This window comes from Sminthopsis crassicaudata, chromosome 2 (genome assembly GCF_048593235.1).
Source record: "Sminthopsis crassicaudata isolate SCR6 chromosome 2, ASM4859323v1, whole genome shotgun sequence".
In the NCBI taxonomy this organism is placed as follows: Eukaryota; Metazoa; Chordata; class Mammalia; order Dasyuromorphia; family Dasyuridae; genus Sminthopsis; species Sminthopsis crassicaudata.
The window spans coordinates 514,108,815-514,126,404 of NC_133618.1; the positions used below are offsets into that span (position 1 = coordinate 514,108,815).

Here is a 17,590-nt window from a genome sequence, read left to right on the forward strand (position 1 = left end):
TACCGAGGTTCCCCTGCTGGAGAGGGGGGGAGATAGGGGAGTAGGGGACCCCTCTCCCTGTCCCACCTCTTGTTTGGTTAGAGTCCCAAGGCCCCCTACCTGTCCTGGGCCCCAGTGATGGGGGCTGGCCAGTTGGGAGCTTGGTAAGAGTTTGTGACTGGTGTTGCGCTCTGGACAAAGGTGAGGGGAGAGGGGAAAGGAGAGTGGTATGTGTTTTTTTTTTCCCTCCCCCCCCTTTGTCCTCTTGGGTTTTCTTTTTTCTCTCTTTTTGGCATTTCTCAGTCAGTAGCACAGTACGGGACAACTTGAGTTGGATAGGTGCGTGTATCTGGGGACATTGTGGGGAAGAGGCAGGCGGCCTTTGGAGACCATGAGAATGTCGGGAAAGGCAGGACATGAGGAAGGTAGGTATGTATGTGTGTATATATGTGGGGAGGCAGGCTGTGTAAGAGTACATGGAAGAACGGGGGGGGGGGCAGATAGGAGTATGTAGGGAGTCTAAGAGCTAGGTTATGTGTCTGTGTTGGGGGAGGAGGCAGGACACTGCTGGAGGTGGGGTGTGTGAAGCCCACTGAGGGTAGAAATCTGCAGACTCCCCCAGGTTGGGCAAAGCCGTGGGGTATGGGTGGGGGGTTGAGCTCCCACCAGGAACCCCTTGGGGTATGCAGGAAGAGCTGAAGAGCCCTCGTCTCTTCCCCTATCTTGGTTTCTCTGTTTATAAAGCTAGAAGTGTAGAGGTAGAAGTAGTTTTTGGGTTGGAGTCCGTGTGAGGTAATCTTGCTTCCTCTTTGGCAAAAGCCGTGGCATTGGTGACCGGCTGGCCTCCTGGGGGTGGAGGAGGGGCTGCCTTGCGCCGGTGCGCTGAGGAGCGCAGATGTGCTGCCAGGGCCTCCCTCCCGCTCAGCAGCACCTCACACGCCAGGCAGTGGTAGGTACAGATGGGTACACGGAGAGGGGGGGGCATACCAGCCCCAGGACCCCTTCCAAAGAAGCAGAAAGACCTCTGGTGGGCAGCAGCAGGTGCCTCTCCCTCAAATGCCATCTTGCATTGGCGGCACAGGTAGCGGTGGGTCACATCCACGGTGGAAATGCCAGTGGTACCCGCTAGCAATTCATCAGCTTCCCCAGGCTCACCCTCACTGGGGAGGTGCAGCTCTGGTGGCTTCAGGGGAGCTGTGGCCACAGGCTCAGGGGGCTGGGGTGGCGGCTGGAGGAGGGCATTGGGGAGCAGCCCAATGAGGGTCTGAGGTATCACAGGGTTCATGGGGAACAGCCCCTTCTTCATACCATAGAGCTGTTGGAAATAGGCCCCTTGGAGCTGTGGACCAAAGACGGCTGGGGGGGCAGCCCCCCCTGCAGTAGGCAGGGGGAAGGGCAGAAACTGGCCCCCTAGCAGGGTGGGTACTGTGGCCTTCAGGGCTTTGAGGTTCTTGAGGGCGTCGGTAGAGGAAGTGACCCCAGTGGCAGCACACTTACGCTCATCAGGGATGTTGTCCCCTGAAGTTTCAGCAGGAGGCCCTGGAACAGGGTCCACTGCAGTGGGGTTGGTCTGATCTGTTCTCTGAGGTAAGGGGCGAGCTGGACTGGGCTGGACGACTGAAGTAGTCGGCAAGACAGAGGCGGCGGCAGCCAGGCTAATGAGGCCTGAAGAAGCCGCAGGGCCTGGGGGAAGAGGAGAGGTTGAATAAGGAGAGGTGGGGGGAAGTCCCCTACCAGTCAGGAGCATTGACTCCTTCCTAAAGAATCCCAGTTTGCCATTGGCCCCTACAGCGGGCCCTACTGTCACCCCACCATGGAATCAGTGACTTACATTTTCCTCTCTGCCCCAGAAACGGGATCAAAGGAAGAAGACAAAATAAGGTGCGGTAGGAAGGGAAGCCCAGAGGAAAAGGGGGAAGGAAGGACAACCCTGAAGGGAGGGGGGAACTCTCCTCCCTTCCTGCTTACCTGAACTGAAGGGGGCTAAGCTGCTCAGCGGGGGTTGAGCCAGAGCAGGGCCAGACAGGAGCACAGGGGCCAGCCGAGGCAGGGTGTTGGCAGTTCCCAGGGGGAGCGTGGCAGTTGTGGTGGGTGGAGGGGCCTTAGGGACCAGGGGAGCTTCAGGGGCAGGAGCCAAGTCATAGCACTTGCTTTCACTCTTGAGCTGGGCCCGGACTGCCTCTTTAAGCTTGGCCAGATGTTGACGGGAGAACAGATGGCCCCGGCAGGAGACGTAGAAATCATACTTGACATCGCAGTAAGGGCAGTCAGTTCGGGGAGCTCCCATGGGGCCTTCATTGCTGCCGCCTCCCCCACCTCCTCCCACCCCTTGTAACTTGGCCTTCTTTTCCTTGGCACGAGCATTCTGGAACCACACCTGGATGACTCTCTTTGGAAGCCCAATCTCTTCTCCGAGGACTTCACACTCCTGCATGGTTGGAGTGCGGTAGGCCTCATAGCAGGCCTTCATGATCTTCAGCTGCAAGCTGCTCATCTGGGTCCGATAGCGGCGCTGTCCTAGCCCATCGGGGGTCCCACCCCCACCTCCAGCTCCACCGCCACTCCCTCCCCCAGCACCGGGTGACTCTGGCTCAGCCAGGCTGGAAGCAGATGAGTCACTCAAGTCCCCTCCTGATGGACTGCAGACCTCAGTCTCCGGAGATGCCTTTAGTGGCTCCTCTTCCTCTGGAGGTGGGGGAGGTGGTGGTGGGGTTGGGATAGCATCTGATGGGGTGGCACTGGCCTCCTTAGCTTCCTTGACAGGGGGTAGAAAGGATGCAGAGCCAGTGGTGGGAGAGGCTGTTGCATAGGGGAGGGTGGGTGCTTCTCGCTTGGAGACTTCCCTTCCTACTCCCTCTTCTACTTTGCCCACTAAGAGGCCAAATTTTGTGAAGGGCACAGAGGTGGGTGGGGCAGGGGTCTTGATGGCTGGGCTGGATACGCTTCCAGGAGTGCTTCGAAACTGACCTTTCCGCTCCCGGGCTCTGGTATTCTGGAACCAGACCTGCACCACCCGCTTCTTAAGCCCCACCTCCTCAGAGATACAGTCCAGCATCTTGCGGGTCGGGTTGGAGTCCTGCATATACCAGCGGTACAAGATTTCCAGCTGCTCAGGCAGGATGGTGGTACGGAGACGTTTGTCTCGGGGTGGCTCACCCTCCCCGGGTCCCCCAGCCTCACTTCCTGTTGGTGACAGGCTGCCCTCTTCATGCTTGCGTTTCAGAGGAGGCCCTGAGGCTGGAGAGGGTCCTGACACCAGGGGGCCACGTTCACCAAACACTAACAGGGGCAAGTCCAAGAGGTGTGGAGAGGCACCAGGTGGCACTGGTGGCACAAAATGGAGTCTTTGGTGGCTGCTCAAGAGCTCCTGGCTGGCAAAAGCAGCAGCACACTGGTCACAGGTGTGGGCTGGGCAGGGGGAGGCCGGGGCTGTCCCCTCAGTGTCTCCCTCTGCTGGCGTGGTAGTCTCTGCCTGGCATAGGTCCTCTCCTTCCGGAGAGCCTGGTGCTGGAGCCTCTGGGTCAGCTGGGGGTGCTAGTGCCTGTTCTTCCTCGGGGTCTTCCTCTTCAGCTGCCTCCTCCTCCTCTTCTTCTCCCTCCTCCTCCTCTTCTGGTGGCCGGTCGTCATAGCATTTCTTGAGGTGCCGCACGAGCTCAAAGATGCAGGAGAAGCTGGCATGGCAGCGCCTGCAGGCCGAGGATCCCGTCCCTGCTCCCATGGCGGTCACGGGGCCCCCATCCCCTGCGTGCTTTCGGGCTTTCTGCCGAGCGTTCTGGAACCACACCACCACCACCCGACTGGCCAGGCCCAAGAGCCCCGCCAGCCGCTCCACTTCCCCGTCTTTGGGATAGGCGCTGGTCTCAAAGAAGGACTGCAGGGCCTGGGACTGGAATTCTGTGAACTTGGTGCGGGAGAAGCGGCGGCCTGTAGGGGCAGGGGCGGGGAGGGGACTCTTCCTGCAGTCTTCTTCCTCTTGGAGCCAGCGTCCTCCTGGACGGAGGTGCTCCTCGGGGGGCTGGCTGCCCCCAGCCTCAGGCTCGGGCACCAGGAAAGGTGAGCAGAGCGGGGCAGCGGAGGAGTCTGCGGAGCCCTCCGGAAGCTTAGGGGGCTCTGCCGGGGGTGGGTACAGGCTGTCGTAGCTCTTTCGGAACTGAGCAGCGTAACGGCTGAGGGCTTCAAAAGGCAGGAAGCGCCGATGGACGTGCTCCTCATGGGTTTTGAGGATGAGCATGTTGGAGAAGAGCTTTCCACAGGCTCCACAGGCCAGCTTGTCCCCGCTCCCCAGGGCCTCAGGAGGGGGTGGGGTAGGGGGTGGTGGTGCCGGCTGCTTGCCCTCATTGTACTGGATCACCAGCTCAAAGCCAAAGTTCTCCAGCAGGGCCTTGGCTGCTGTCCGGGCCGCCTCGTTGGGAGGCTGGCAGGATGGGGAAGATGGCCCCGCCTCCCCTCTCTCCTCGGCCACGGGGGGGCGCTCTCGTTCCCGCTCTGCCGGCTCCGCTTTGAGGGCGGGTGGCGGGGGTGGGGGGGTGGGGGGCGGCAGGGAGAGCACTGGGGTAGGCCCTGCTAGTGCCAGCTTGGGCCCCACCTTGAGGTCATGCAGGTAGAAGGGCAGGAGCAGCTGCTGCTGCTGGAGCTTGAGCAGAGACTCAGGAACAAGAGGGAACGGAGGCAGCACTGGGGGAGTGAAGAGAGGGGCTGGGAACCGGTGCAGGTCCAAGGATGGGGGTGGCGGGGACAGGAAGGGCAGCCCAGGAACCAGGCTGCTGGGCTCGGGCCCCTTCTTCTCTGCGCCCCCCACCCCTTCAGGGTCAGCCTCCTTGGACTCTTCCTGGCTCCTCTCGGGCCCCTCGGCCTTGGCATCGGCCTTAGCTCCCCGAGACCGAGTCTGGTGCAGGACCGACCGCATGTGGATCTCCAGGGTGGAGCTCTGGTTGTAGGAGACTCTGCAGACCGTGCACTTGAAGGGCTTGTCTGTGGCAGTGGCAGCTGTGGGGGGTGCGCCCCCCTCCCCCCTGGCTGGGGCCAAGGGGTCAATGGCAGCTTTCTTCATCTTATGTAGATGGGAGACAGAGTTGTAATGTACCAGGAGGATATTTTTCTGGGTGAAGGATTCCTTACACACTGTGCACTTGTAAGGACGGGCAGGATCCAAGAACTTGTCTAGAGCAAAGTTGGTAGTCTTCCGGTAGGACAGGGGATGTCGGGCGTCGGCAGGAGCTGGCTCTGCTGGGCGACACTCCCCTGCTGGCCCATCTTCCTCTTCAACTGTGGGCATTATGGGGGACGCTTCTTCAGTCTGGGGCTCAGGCTGAGGAAGTGGAGAAGGGGCTGGAGAAGGGGGCTTTTCCGGGCTTGTCAAAGGTTTGTCAGGGGCCTCGGCTGGAGCTGGAGGAGGCTCTGGTAGAAGGTCTGGATTGACTTCTGGGAGCAGGTTGGGACCTTCTCCTAAGGAGGAGAGAAGTGGGTTAGGCAGGGGAAGAAAACTATGAGTTCCCAACTCTGGTCCCCGTATCTTTATCTCCTCAGTTCATAATATTCTTGACCTCCCCCCCACCAACTATCCCCCAAACTTGCTGCTTCTTCCCTTACCCACTGCAGAGTCTCTACTGGACACTGGTTCTGTTCCAGGAGCTGGGGGTTGAGGGCTATCCCCTATAGGACTGAGACTGGTCCCAGGCAGCACTTTGGTCAAAAAGGTCATTCCCACAGTTGTGGCCTAAAAAGGGAAAAAGTCCAGATAGTTCCAACGCTTCTGCTCCAGTCTCCTGCCTTACAGTGAACTGGTGCCTGCCACTCCCAGAGGCCTAGCCTCCCCTCCAGTGCCTGCCCAGTTGCTATCTTGGCCTTCATCCATCCTCCATGTTCCACTGGCCTCAAAATCCATGGTCAGTTGGGATAGATGTATGTTTTTCATTTCGATGGTAGAGTGAAGAACTCAAGCAGGGGAGGGGAGAAATGTGGCCCCCAGGCCAGGAAAAGGGAAAGCTGAGCCTTGGGACCAACTCCTTGCTCCAGAGGGAAAGGTGAGGCATGCTATTCCCTCCCCCTCCCTGCACCCTTTCTGCATGGCAGTGCTGATCAGGGGTTTGGATTCCCAGGGGTTCTTGCCTGGCACTCACCACCAGAAGTAGTTTTTCAACACATTCAGGCACCACATTGTGCAGGTGGCTAAGGTGAAAATGAAGACCAGACCGTCCCACCAGCTGTTCTTGGCACAGTGGGCACCGGTACTTGGGCTGCACGGCGTGCTGGGCTATGGTATGGGCCTGTACCTGCTCACTGGCAGGGCTGATGAAGCTGCAGTACGGACAGCAGTACACCTGGGGGGATGCGTAGGTGAGTGGGAGGGGCTTAAGGAGGAGGGAACACACAAGCGCAGCTCCTGGCTCTGAAAAGGTGACCCTGAGGCAGGAATTCTAGGGCCCTGAGAATGCAGAACTGATAAACCTAGGACCTCAGGGCTTCAGGCTGCTCTTGGACCTTGGTATTTCACCAAGAGCTCGTGAGAAAACCTTACAGGAAGACGTCACCAGAAACCTTCAAGCGGCACCTCTCCAGGGGCTCAGGGAGCTGGCACCCTCCTGCGCCTTCCCTGGGGGCAGGGACTGAGGCCTGCTTTAAGCTGTAGACTCTCCTTCCCTCTTTGTTTGCCCTCTCTTCCTGTTACTCCTCAATACTCTCCTGTTGCTCTCATTCCTCCCTTATTTCCTCTCCTATAGGTTTGTTTTCCTCTTCACATCTCCCTCTGTCCCCCAGGAATGTTCCCTTCCCCCTGGCCTGACAGTTCCACCCCTTCCTCCCTCACTTAATTTGGATCTCTCCCCCCTATGCCCAGCCCACGCTTCCACCTTCTTCTCCCTTTCCCTTCCTGGCTCTGGCCTCTCTCCTTTTAGGCCCTATGGGCACTTTCCCAACCCTGAAGCGTGGTCTGCCCTTCCCTATTGTCCTTTCAGCTCTCCCTTCAGCCAGAGCATTTCTAGGAAGGAGGCCATACCTGCCTGTTTCGGAGCCCACTCATCCTCCCTCCGTATCGGCTCAGCTCCCACTCTTTCTTTTCCTTCTTCCTTTTTTTTTTTTTTTTTTTTTTTTTGGGTAAACAAACACTACAGCTCCCCCAGTGGCCAGTGGCCCAGGAAAATTCTGGCCTGGCCTCCTCCCTCTGGCTCAGGTCCCCCCTTCCATCCACTCCTCCCCCTCTAAATGGGCGGGGAAATGGGAGTGGAGATGGAGCTGGGGTGGTGGAAGAGGATGCAAGCTCTGGAAGTAGTTTGTGTGATGGAGCAGTGAGAGACTCTTCTAGGCACTGAGTCTCCCTTCTCTGTATCAGGCCTTACAGCTCAGAATTCCTCACTTGGGTTATTTACTTTTTGGCTTAAGGGAAATAGTTGGTAGATGCCTGGAGGCGAAGGCACAAGTGGGTGGAGAGCCAATCCCTCATTGCACTGCCCCCAGCCCCGATGAAGGAGGCCAGGGATTGGGCCCGTTGGACACAGTGAAAGTGACTACAGCGTTTCTTGCGGTTGCCACTCTTACCTAGGGCTGTGCAGTCACAGCTGTAGGAGGCCTGTCTGTTCTGGGGAGCTGGAGGACTGTTTAAAATGTGGATTTATCTAGATTCAGATTGGAGAAATGGCAACTTTGTGCCTCATGTTCCCTCTTTTATTTTGGAATCAAGATAAGTCTTATTAAAGCCTCCTGACATCTCTGTTCCTGGGCTAAAAATTGTTTCCTATTCTCTTCCCAAGCCAGGCCTTTTGGACACTCGATATTTTTCTATCCTAGTGAAGGATCTAAGCTGGGGCGGGGCTCTTCTTGCCTCTCCCTCCCCAGGAAGCAGAGAAGAGGCTGAAGGAAATGCTGCCAGGACTACACCTAGAAAGAAACTGTAGCCTGAAAGGCTCCAAGACAGTTATCCCATGAGGCTGGGAATTCCTGTCTCTCTGCCTCGGGCAGCTTTTCTTCCACCCCCCTCATTACCCCCTCACCCACCTTTTTCTCCCATTCTCTCTCCTTCCCCCACCTCTTCCTGAATCCCAGGTCAGCTTCTCATAAATTTTCTCCTTCAAACTATCTTCACCTTTTCCTTTTCATCTTGCTTTACTCTTTCACATCTAAGGCCATTAAAACTCTATATTTTTCTCTGACTGCGGCTAAATAAAAGCAGTTGATCTTACACTGTATGTGAGAGGATTTTGTAAACTAAAATCTTATGTAAATGTTAGCTAGTATTATTGTATGTGAGCATATTAAGGGAAATAAAACCACTGACTTAAAAAGTGTGAGTCTGTTCTTGGCCTATAATTCCTTTTTTTTATAAAACTCTGTACAGATTTGAATTCTTCTTTTTGCCTTTTGAATACAATTCTCTAATAAAGCCACCTTCCCCTCCTTCCCCCAGACCCTTCCCAGTCATCCCAATTCTGACCACAGTCTGGTTGATATTGTCCCCCGAAGGGCCAGTCCTATTTTCTGCCTCTTCAGAAGCTGAGAATTGAAAGAAAAGAGGTTCAGAATGAGTTTGGGAAACCCAGATTATTTCTCTTTTTTTTATTTCCTACCACCTATAGGATTAGTGTAGCATAGAGTAAAGGGGAAAAGAATAAGCTTTTATAGACCTATGTGCCAGGCATTATGCTAAGCATTTTAGAAATATTATCTCATTCAATTTTTCAGAGAAACACCCTTGTATGCTCCCCAACTTACACGACCTCCCCCTTCCCCCAGTGCACATGACAGTGCCTCTGCACTGCCTCTCCTTCCTTAGAAATGACTCATGGAGGCTGCTGGGATGTCTCCAGTAGAAACACCTTTGTATTTGTTTAAATAGACTAGAGATGACCAAATAAAACTAGATTTAGGAGTCACAGAGATCGCTTTTCTTTAGCTCAGGCCAAGTGTGGAGTCAGGATCCAAAGGGGAGAAATGTCAAAACGTCAGCAAGACTGAAGGTAACCCCATACACCCTTTTCTGTTCACCCCAAACCCATTTTCCTCCCCTCAAATAACTTCCTGGCTCTTTCTTTGAAAGCAGTCTTCTCCTTAGCAGTCTAGGAGCCTACTCCTGAGGTATCAGCTGTTCTCGTACAGCCTTGGGATTATCCTGGTTGGGAGGCCAGTGGGGGGAGGGTTGGCTTGGGAGAGCAATGGTATGAGCAACTCACCTAGTGATGGGGCCTTGTTCTGAGGGTTTTTTTCTGCAATAGATGGCTCCATGTGGGCAGCAATAGGAGCTTTTGCTGTGTAGGGGTAGGAGAGGAAAACCAGCTTAAAGGGATGGCAAAGGTCAAGTGAAGAAAGGAAAGGGAAAGGAAGAATAAACTGGACGAGCTTAGGACAAACTGGTAGGCAAATGATATCAAAGTGTTAGGAGAGAGGAAGAATTATATGAAATTTTTTTTAGTACAAAGTGTGAGAAAGATGGGAAGAAAAGTACTGAGAGATGAAGGAGAATCACAGAACTTTAGTATAGGAATATTATTTTATCCAACTCTCTCCTTTTATGGATAAGAAAACTGAAGATAAGAAAAGTGACTTTAATAGAGTAGAAAGGGGGGATAAGGAAGGACATTTGGGTTCAGCACTTGCCTCTGACACTAATGGTGTGATTACAGGCAAGTGTCCTTCCTTGCCAGTTCCCCTGTTTCCCCATGTGGAAGAGCCTGCACTCCCTCCCTCCCAGGCGCTCTGCACACCCTTCCAGACTATCTCAGTGGGAGTTGCTGTGATTCCCCAAGGCCACATAGCTCTTCAGGATCAGAGCCAGGCCTGCAGTTTAAGCCTCCTGACTCTTCCCCATTCTGCTGGTACCTCCTTCCGTAGTGATGTGGTAGGGAGAACAGTGGATTGGGAAAGGCTGAGGTTCTGAGAGGGGGTGATTTCAGGAAGTAGCAGAGAGAAAACACAAAGCAAGGGGCTGCTGGGCCTGGAGAGGAGATTACTGAGACAGGAAGAATTGACAGATGTGTAGGAATTTATTTTAGTTGGCGGCCTAATTAAAGTGTTAAAGTTCCTTAACTCCATTCAGCCCTGCGCCAAGATCGTTAGCTATTGATCCGAGCCCCTCCGGCACTTAACTCCAGCCAGCTTATTGGCAATTCAATTAGCACCAGTCAATGCAGCCTGTTCCCTGGTTTCTGCTGCCAGTGCCCTTGCCCATCTTTGTCTCTGGAGAGCCCAGCACCCACGGCCCGCCTGATCCCATCTTCCCTGTGGCATCTGTGGCCCCCATCTTCAACTAACAGCCTATCCTAGATGAGGTGGACGACATAGTAAGAGGTCATTCAAAATCCTGAGCTTGGCCAAAGGGCAGAGGGAAAGCTTGTAAAGTAAGCCTCTTCTTCTACAGTATTGGGTTCCTATTACCCCCAGAGTAAACCATTAAACTTTTCCCATCCCCATCTCCTCCCTCCCTATTAGCTCCAGCCTACTCCCCTCACCCCCAACACCTCCCCCAGCACTGCCAGGAAACTGGCTTCTTATCACAAAGTTAGAAAGTGTTTCTCCCACAATTACTTAACTCTTGGCCCTTGATCTACCAACCTCACAGCTCTTCTCCCCTTATGTCCTACCTCCCGTGCCTGCTTTGTCACACTGTAGCACTCCCTGCTCCGGAGCTCTCTTTTCTCTGAGCCTCTTCTGCCTCCTTTGCCTTTGACTCCTTCTGGCTTGTCATTCCACAATCCTCAATCCCCCTTGCCCCATCACACACCTGCTAGCCTCACCTTGCCACCCATGCTTCTCTGTCACCTCCATAAGAGTACTTGGTCCCTATCCAAAATAGCCAGCACCCCAGCCTTTCTCTTCCTCCGCTCACAACCCCTGCTCCCCAGACCCACTTGTTCTCACCAGGAGTTCGGGGCTGGCTATGGCTGAAGCACAGGATGCTCTGAAGAGCGGAGATTCCTTCCTCAGCTACACGTCCGCTCTGCAGTAGCTGAAGCCGGCGCTGGGCCTGGGCATCTCGGTGAGCCGGGGCCCGAAGGTGTTGCAACAGAGCCAATCGGGAAGGTGTTTCCCATGCACACAGAAGACATCGGTAAAGTCCCAATTCCACCCCTGCCTCTGACCCTTCCATCTCCAGCAGGAACTGGGAGGAGAGGAGGAGATACTTTAGGCCCAGGAGATAAGCACCAAATGTCCTTCCTTGCACACCCTCCAAGGAAGATTCCTCTTTAGCTCCCTTTTCCAGTCCCTCCCATTATCTTCAAGAGCTCTCCAGTGTAAACTCTCCCTTTCCCTAGACTCTGCTCTTGCTTTTTGTCCCCTCCTTCTCGCCTTTATCTTTCCCTTCTCCCTCCTACCCATACCTCCATCTTTCCTCAATTCCACTGCTTTCTTCTACTTTCTTGTCACAGATCTTCCCTTGACTGTTTGTTTTCCTGGCTTTTCTTTTTCTTTTTTTCTTTTATCCTATCTGCCTCTGTCTCATATTTTCCTCCCTTCCTATGCCTCTTCCCTCATACCTCTATCCACTTGGCTTCATCTTCCCTCTTCCCTTACTCCATGCCCTAGGATTGCCACTGTTATGTTTTCCTCTCCCTTTCGCCCCCCCCCCCAGCTAACCTTGTAGACTTGGCTGTTTTCCTCATGTGTGGCACCCCGGGCATGGAGCTGCATTTTCTCCTTGCTGTTAGACTCAAAGTCACAAAGGTTACAGCGCAGGTGTAAGGGAGAGATTGGCCCATAGGGAGCGCCCTCCCCCAGAGGGGGTACTGGAACAGGACTACCCCCGCTGCCCTCCCTCAGGTGGGCCACCAGCTGGTATTTCTGGGCATGCTTATCGGTCTTAAGATGGAGCTGGAAGTTGGCCTTGAGCTGAGTCCCATAGCAGCAGAGTTTGCAGCGATGGGTATCTCCAGCTACCTCCTTCCATTCAGCTTCGGGGAGGCTTCGGCCCAGGGTACAGTGGTATAGTAGCAGTTCCAGGCTGTCTGTGCTGAAAGCCTGGCACACCAGGCATCGGAACACTTTCAGCGAGGGGTCTTCATCTGGTGGGGGTGAGGTGGGTAGGCCGTCCATGGTGGGCCCCAAAAGCTGACTGGGGGGAAGGCGAGGTTCCGGGGAAAGGCTGCCAGGGGCTGGAGAATAGGGAGAGGCAGGTGGGTCAGAGGAAGCAAAGGGCTTGTGCTGAGGCTAGAAATTAAATGAACGTGAATCTGAAGGTGACATCAGAAAAGGGAAAGATGACACTGGGGGGAGGGGAAGTTCCTAGGGGAAAAGGACAGAAGTGGCTAGAGAGTAGGAAAGGAAAGATGGAGACAGGGAAAAGGAAAAAAGGGGAACCAAAAGAGGAATCTTACCAGGAGTGGGGAATTTCCGGGCAGGTGGTCCCAGGTGATGAAAGCCATTGAGGAGAAGCTGGGCCTCCAAGGGCTTGTCCGGCCTCAGCCCTGGGCCAGGCAAAGGGGCTGGGGGCTGGCCCAGGCCCTGTGGCCCATAGTACTGGAACAGCTCAGGGGGGTTGGCAGGGGTGGCTCCTGGTGGTGGGGGAGGGCCTGGTCCCACCAGCCCAGGAGGCAGCCCCAGAGGCAGCCCCTGATGTAGCAGCAGAACATTCTGCATGTGCTTCTCTGAGGTCATGTGGATCCGAAGGTTCCGGGAGATATTGGTTTCATAGCTGCAGACCTTGCATTGCCAGGAGGACTTGGCCTTGGGTTCCTTGTCTGCAGCTGGGGCCGGAAGTGCTGCCTCCGTGGGACTCCCTTGACTTCCGGGGCCAGCCTGAAAACCTTGGAGGTTGGCCAAGTGCTTATCCGACTGCATGTGGATGCTGAGGTTCCCCTTGGTGGTGGTGGAGTAGTTGCATACCTCGCATCGGTAGGGCTTGTAGCCGCAGTTGTAGCTCTCCCCTCTTGCCAGGCGGGGGTGGGCCCCTCCTGCACTGCAGTAGCTGCAATGACTGTTGTTCTCGGGGTGCTTCTCCCTCATGTGGACATCCAGGGTCTGCTGGTACTTGTAGTGCCAGTTGCACTTGGGACACTTGAGTGTCTTGCAGGAGTTCCGAGAGTGCAGCAGGGACATGTGGCTGGAGAGACTGAGGCCCTGGAAAGCTGGTGGGGCTGGCGCATAGTCATCAGCCAGCCGATAGGGACGGGGTGGATCATTGGGATCTTCAGGTGAGTCAGCCTGGGCTGGGAGAGCTCCCCCATCTTTGGGGGAGGGTGAACTTTGGTTGAGTGGGGGGCAAAGTCCCCCATCCTCCTCTTGCCCCTCAGGGAACCAATCTGGCCCTGCTTCACCTGCTACCACTAGCGATTCTTTGGCTTGGGTTGGGTTGGGGTCCCAGGCAGTCGGGGTGGCAGGTGGGGAAGGTGGGCTAGGGACCATGTCTTCCTCAAGGGGCAGTGGAGGGCCCTGGTTTCCTGCCTCAGGAGGACTGTCCCCATCCTGGGCTACATTCACCATTCCACTCACTGCTCCATTGCTGAGGAGTGTGGTGGGCAGGGGACCAGGAGAGATTTTTGGTTCCAGAAAACTGACAAGCACTGTGGACCCTTCCTTCCCCTCTTGTATTACAGCTGGGCAGCCTGGCAGGCTCTGGTGCTGAACCGGGGCCAACTTTACTCCATGAGACTGAGCATGAACTACAAAAGCCTTGGGCCCACCGAACCCCAGGCGGCACAGCAAGCAGAGCCAGAAGAGTTCCCTGTGGTCTCCGTTCCCACTCCCTGTGGGGCCATCTTTGGGATCTCTGGGTGGGAGTGGGGCCAGCCGGTAGCTCCGGAAGGCTCCATCCCCTCCCTCGCAGGCGGCCGGAGGTGGCGCTGAGGTATTATGGGGCAGAATTTGGTCAGAAGAGCTAAAGCCTTGAATTCGGTCAAAACCGTGTTGGACGTGGAGGAGTGTAAGGTGAGTGGAGGACGGGCAGACGCGGAGAGGCAGGCCGGACTCTTCCTCAGTCCCTGACTCACCCCAGGGGAAGCCCTTTGGTAAGAGGAGCTTACTGTGGCCAGAGAGGGGCACTTCAGCCAGCAGATAGGCGGCCCCATCTTCAGTGAAGAGCAAGTGATCAGTCAAATCCCAGGGAGGGGGCCCTGCTTCTTCCTCCTGTGCTTCCTCCTCCTCTTTATCTTCCTCCTCCTCGGCTCCAAGCTCCTTTGGTGGGATGAGGCCACAGTCTGGTTCCAGTAGCTGCTCCCTGATCTCCTTTGGTGGGACGAGGCCACAGCCTGGCTCAAGCTGGTGCCCCCCGGGCTCTGAGGGCCTCATTCTGTCAGTGGTGGCAGCAGTGGGGGGATCTTTGGTGGCAGGTGCGGAGGACATGCCAGAGGGAAGGTCCTGAGGCGGGGACGGGGCATTATGAGCAGGGGTGGAGGGGTTACTTGCAACGGAGAGTGAGTTAAGGGTGGCCATGGCAGACGGAGGAGCACTGGGAGGTCATCTCAGCGTGACAGCCAGCACCCTGAAAGGGAGATGCAGAGAGGTTTTGGCGAGGGACCAGATGTGGACAAAAAAGATGAGAGAACAGGAGGGTAAGATGGATGGGGGAAGATACCTATCTGTGTATATTTAGATGTTATTTTTGAGAATGAGCCTTAGGATGTTTCACATTATCAGAGCTCATTTTTCCTGGCTGGACCTCCTACGACATACCTGAGACTGACAACCTGTGGTCTACTTGCCAAAGATGGAACATAAGTTGGTTTCCACTATTACCCAAACCACTTCCATCTTCTTCCTTGAGACAGATACTACAAGTCCTGAGAATTAATGGCAGAGATACTCAATTCTAAGTCAAAAGCTTATCAGCTCCAAGCTTTAGCGAGGAGAGAAGAGGGAGTTTTTTCTGGCACATCTCTTCTAAAAGTGACAATTTAAAATGCTCATCACAGCCCAGGATCAGAGAAAAAGAATCCCACTGAGACACTTAGGACCAAACTGGCAAATCCTTGGTCATACTCCTTATACCCTGTCATGAGGTCATCAGCAAGGCAAATTTCTTCCCCCATTACCAAAATACCAAATTTTCCCCTTATGTTCTCAAACATGTCAAAAGTTCTTTAACTTTTCCTAACTCTAGATCATTGGTGATTCAGACCTTCTTAATCTTCAGTATCCACAGTGAAGCCAGAGAAACTTCAAACCAGACATGTTTCAGAAAGAAGAAAGATGATAAGAGGTTTATTTGCCAGGGATAACTAGAACTAAAAAGGTTCTTTACTTTTGACAACTTTTAGCCTTCACCTCTTGAACTTTTAGATTGTGGAGGAGATTCTAGGTATAGTCCTTGTTGGACCCATCCCCCCCTTATTTTTTGGGGAGAGAGACACTCAGATATGACATCAGAAACATTAGAGTTCTGAAAGGGGTTGGTTTAGCATGCTAGGAAAAGTAAGGTAAGTAAAGGAAGGTCAGGGAGGGAAAAAGTAGACTATGGATGGACAGATGACAAGGTGCCCAGTAGAGTGGGCGAAGGAGCCCACCAAGTTGAAGAAGAGTCTTTCTTTTGTGGCTCTCCTTAAGGACAAAGTGTCCAAGTGCATTTATGGGCAGCAGTGGACTTACTGCTTCTTTCCTTGGGCCTGCTATGACATACCTGAATCTCTAGGAGATTCAGAATCAAGATTTCATTCCCACGTCTACCTTCGTGCTGGCTGAAGGCTTTGGATTCAGAGGGAGCTAGAGACTGAAGCTGGCTGGAGACATTCTGACGGGAAAAGATTCAAGACTTTGAAGGACACAGTATGGGATCTGGACTTTTAACTCCTGGCTGCATTTTGGGATTATTGAACTCAAACTGAAACTAAGGCTGTCTCTCCAGAAGCTCCCCAAGAGATCTCCTCCCAGAGAACGATTGCAATCTAGAGACAACAGAACTTTACATTTGTCCTCCATTAGCACACAGCTAGGCCCTATCAAAAAGAGACACCAGTCCCGAGCACTCTCTACTGGGAAATATCGACCTTAGCCTACAAACACTATTGATGTACTCAGCAACTTTAAGGGGAGACTTTCTGGAATGGAAAAGTGAGCAGCCCATCTGGCTAAGGGAGTCCCTGTCTCTTGGCTTGGGGTCTGGGTGAGATGGAGGCTAAAGGGGCAAAGGGTTGGTAGGCAAGCTGTTTAAAATTGCAAATCTCTTCCAATCCCTCCTCCTCCCCGGAAATAATTTCAATTGCAAATTCATCTCTGCCTCAGTGCATTCCCCCCCCCTTTCTAGTCCCCCCCTCTCCTCCTCCTCTCCTCTTCCCTGGGGGTCTCCCCCTCATCTGAATCATCTTCCCACCAAATCTCAGGAAGAGCAAGGGTTTTTCATGCTTCCTTTGCCCCTTTAACATCTCTGTGCCACTGCCCCAATCTCCTGATGTTGCTTTTGGAGGAGCTGCAGAGAGATGGTGGAGCTTGGATTCGTTCTCTTTAATATCATTCCATGCTGTGGCTTACTGGAATTCTTCCCTCACACTCTGTCTTCTATCCTGGGTTTTAAGGGCTTCTCCTCCGGCCCAGGAATACCAGGTGGCACATGCAAGGACAAGGTGACTCTGAAGGCTGCTGGAGTTGTGGGCTTGTCAGGCCGGGGATGGGTAAAGGGAATGGGTGAAAGAGAGGAGTGAGTGCCTTCGGAGCACCAATGGGAGAGAGGGGGCAAGGAAGGCTGAGAAAGCTGAGGCAGTGGTATGATTAGAGAAGAGATTGATGTGAAGGGGCGCCACAGACGGCAGAGAGAGTCAATAAAACGAGAGGATCACATTAGAGGCGACAGAGAGAGCTTTAAATTACACGGCTGCTGCCACAAAGGGGGATGGGAGGAGGGGGACCTGGAGCAGAGGGAAGGATGGAGAGAATCCAGGGAGCAGTGGATAGCTGATCTAGCCAGATAAATCTCCAGTTCCTCAAAGGCCCCGTTCCACTCTGTCTCTTCCACCAGGGAGAAAGGAAGATATGGGGGAAAGAAGGAATCCTTTTAGGAAATATCGTTTTCAATATCTTCCTATTTGTGGGTTCCTTGTCATTCCTTAGGAAAGGAAACTAGGCATGGAAATTCAAAGACATGGGCAAGAAATATAGAATTTCCCTACCTGGGTCTCTTTTCTATCCACCTCTCAAGTCACTAAGCAGCAAATGTCTTTCCTGACAAGGAAGCAGGAGGCAAATGGTACCTTCCCCAGTAAATAGAAAATAATTTGCAACTCCTGATGCCTTATTCTGAAAACAGGGACACAGAATACAATGAGAATCAGTCAGATTCTCACTAATCTAGTGAGAAAGAAACAGCCACTGAAACCATAAAATGCACAGAACTCCAGGGCATCAGAAAAACCCTTCATAGTCACTGAGACCGACACTAGGATCCAAATGGTCAGTGAGCTAAACAGACTTTATGGATAAGAAAAATTCAGGTGCTAGGAGATATAAAAACAGATAGGTGACAATTTGGAACTACATATTCAACATAGAGAGATGCTGTGAACCAGTCAGCTAGCTGAAAAGGCAAGATGGCTAAAGTCAAAGGAAGACCCAGAAACAATAAAGGAAGAACAGCCATGATGGGAAGAGGAGATGCCATCATTTATTAAGGAGCTAGGAAAAGCCTGACCAAATAATAGGCCAGGACCCTCTTCCTTGCCCCAGAAGCTTCTATTGCCCCACCTGCCACCCCCATGAGGTATCT

The 17,590-nt window shown here is 53.8% G+C and overlaps 1 protein-coding gene across 1 annotated transcript; it reads right to left on the reverse strand.

Annotated features, from left to right (window-relative positions):
- Window positions 1-715: 715 nt before the first annotated feature.
- On the reverse strand, window positions 716-14,331 carry ZFHX2 (zinc finger homeobox 2). The gene is made up of 9 exons (XM_074294293.1): window positions 12,279-14,331; window positions 11,542-12,056; window positions 10,825-11,065; window positions 9,141-9,215; window positions 8,405-8,463; window positions 6,099-6,299; window positions 5,569-5,695; window positions 1,948-5,424; window positions 716-1,662 (listed from the first exon to the last, which is right to left on the reverse strand). The coding sequence occupies exons 1-9, from the start codon at window positions 14,329-14,331 to the stop codon at window positions 716-718; spliced, it is 7,695 nt and encodes a 2,564-aa protein (XP_074150394.1).
- Between the last annotated feature and the right edge of the window lie 3,259 nt (window positions 14,332-17,590).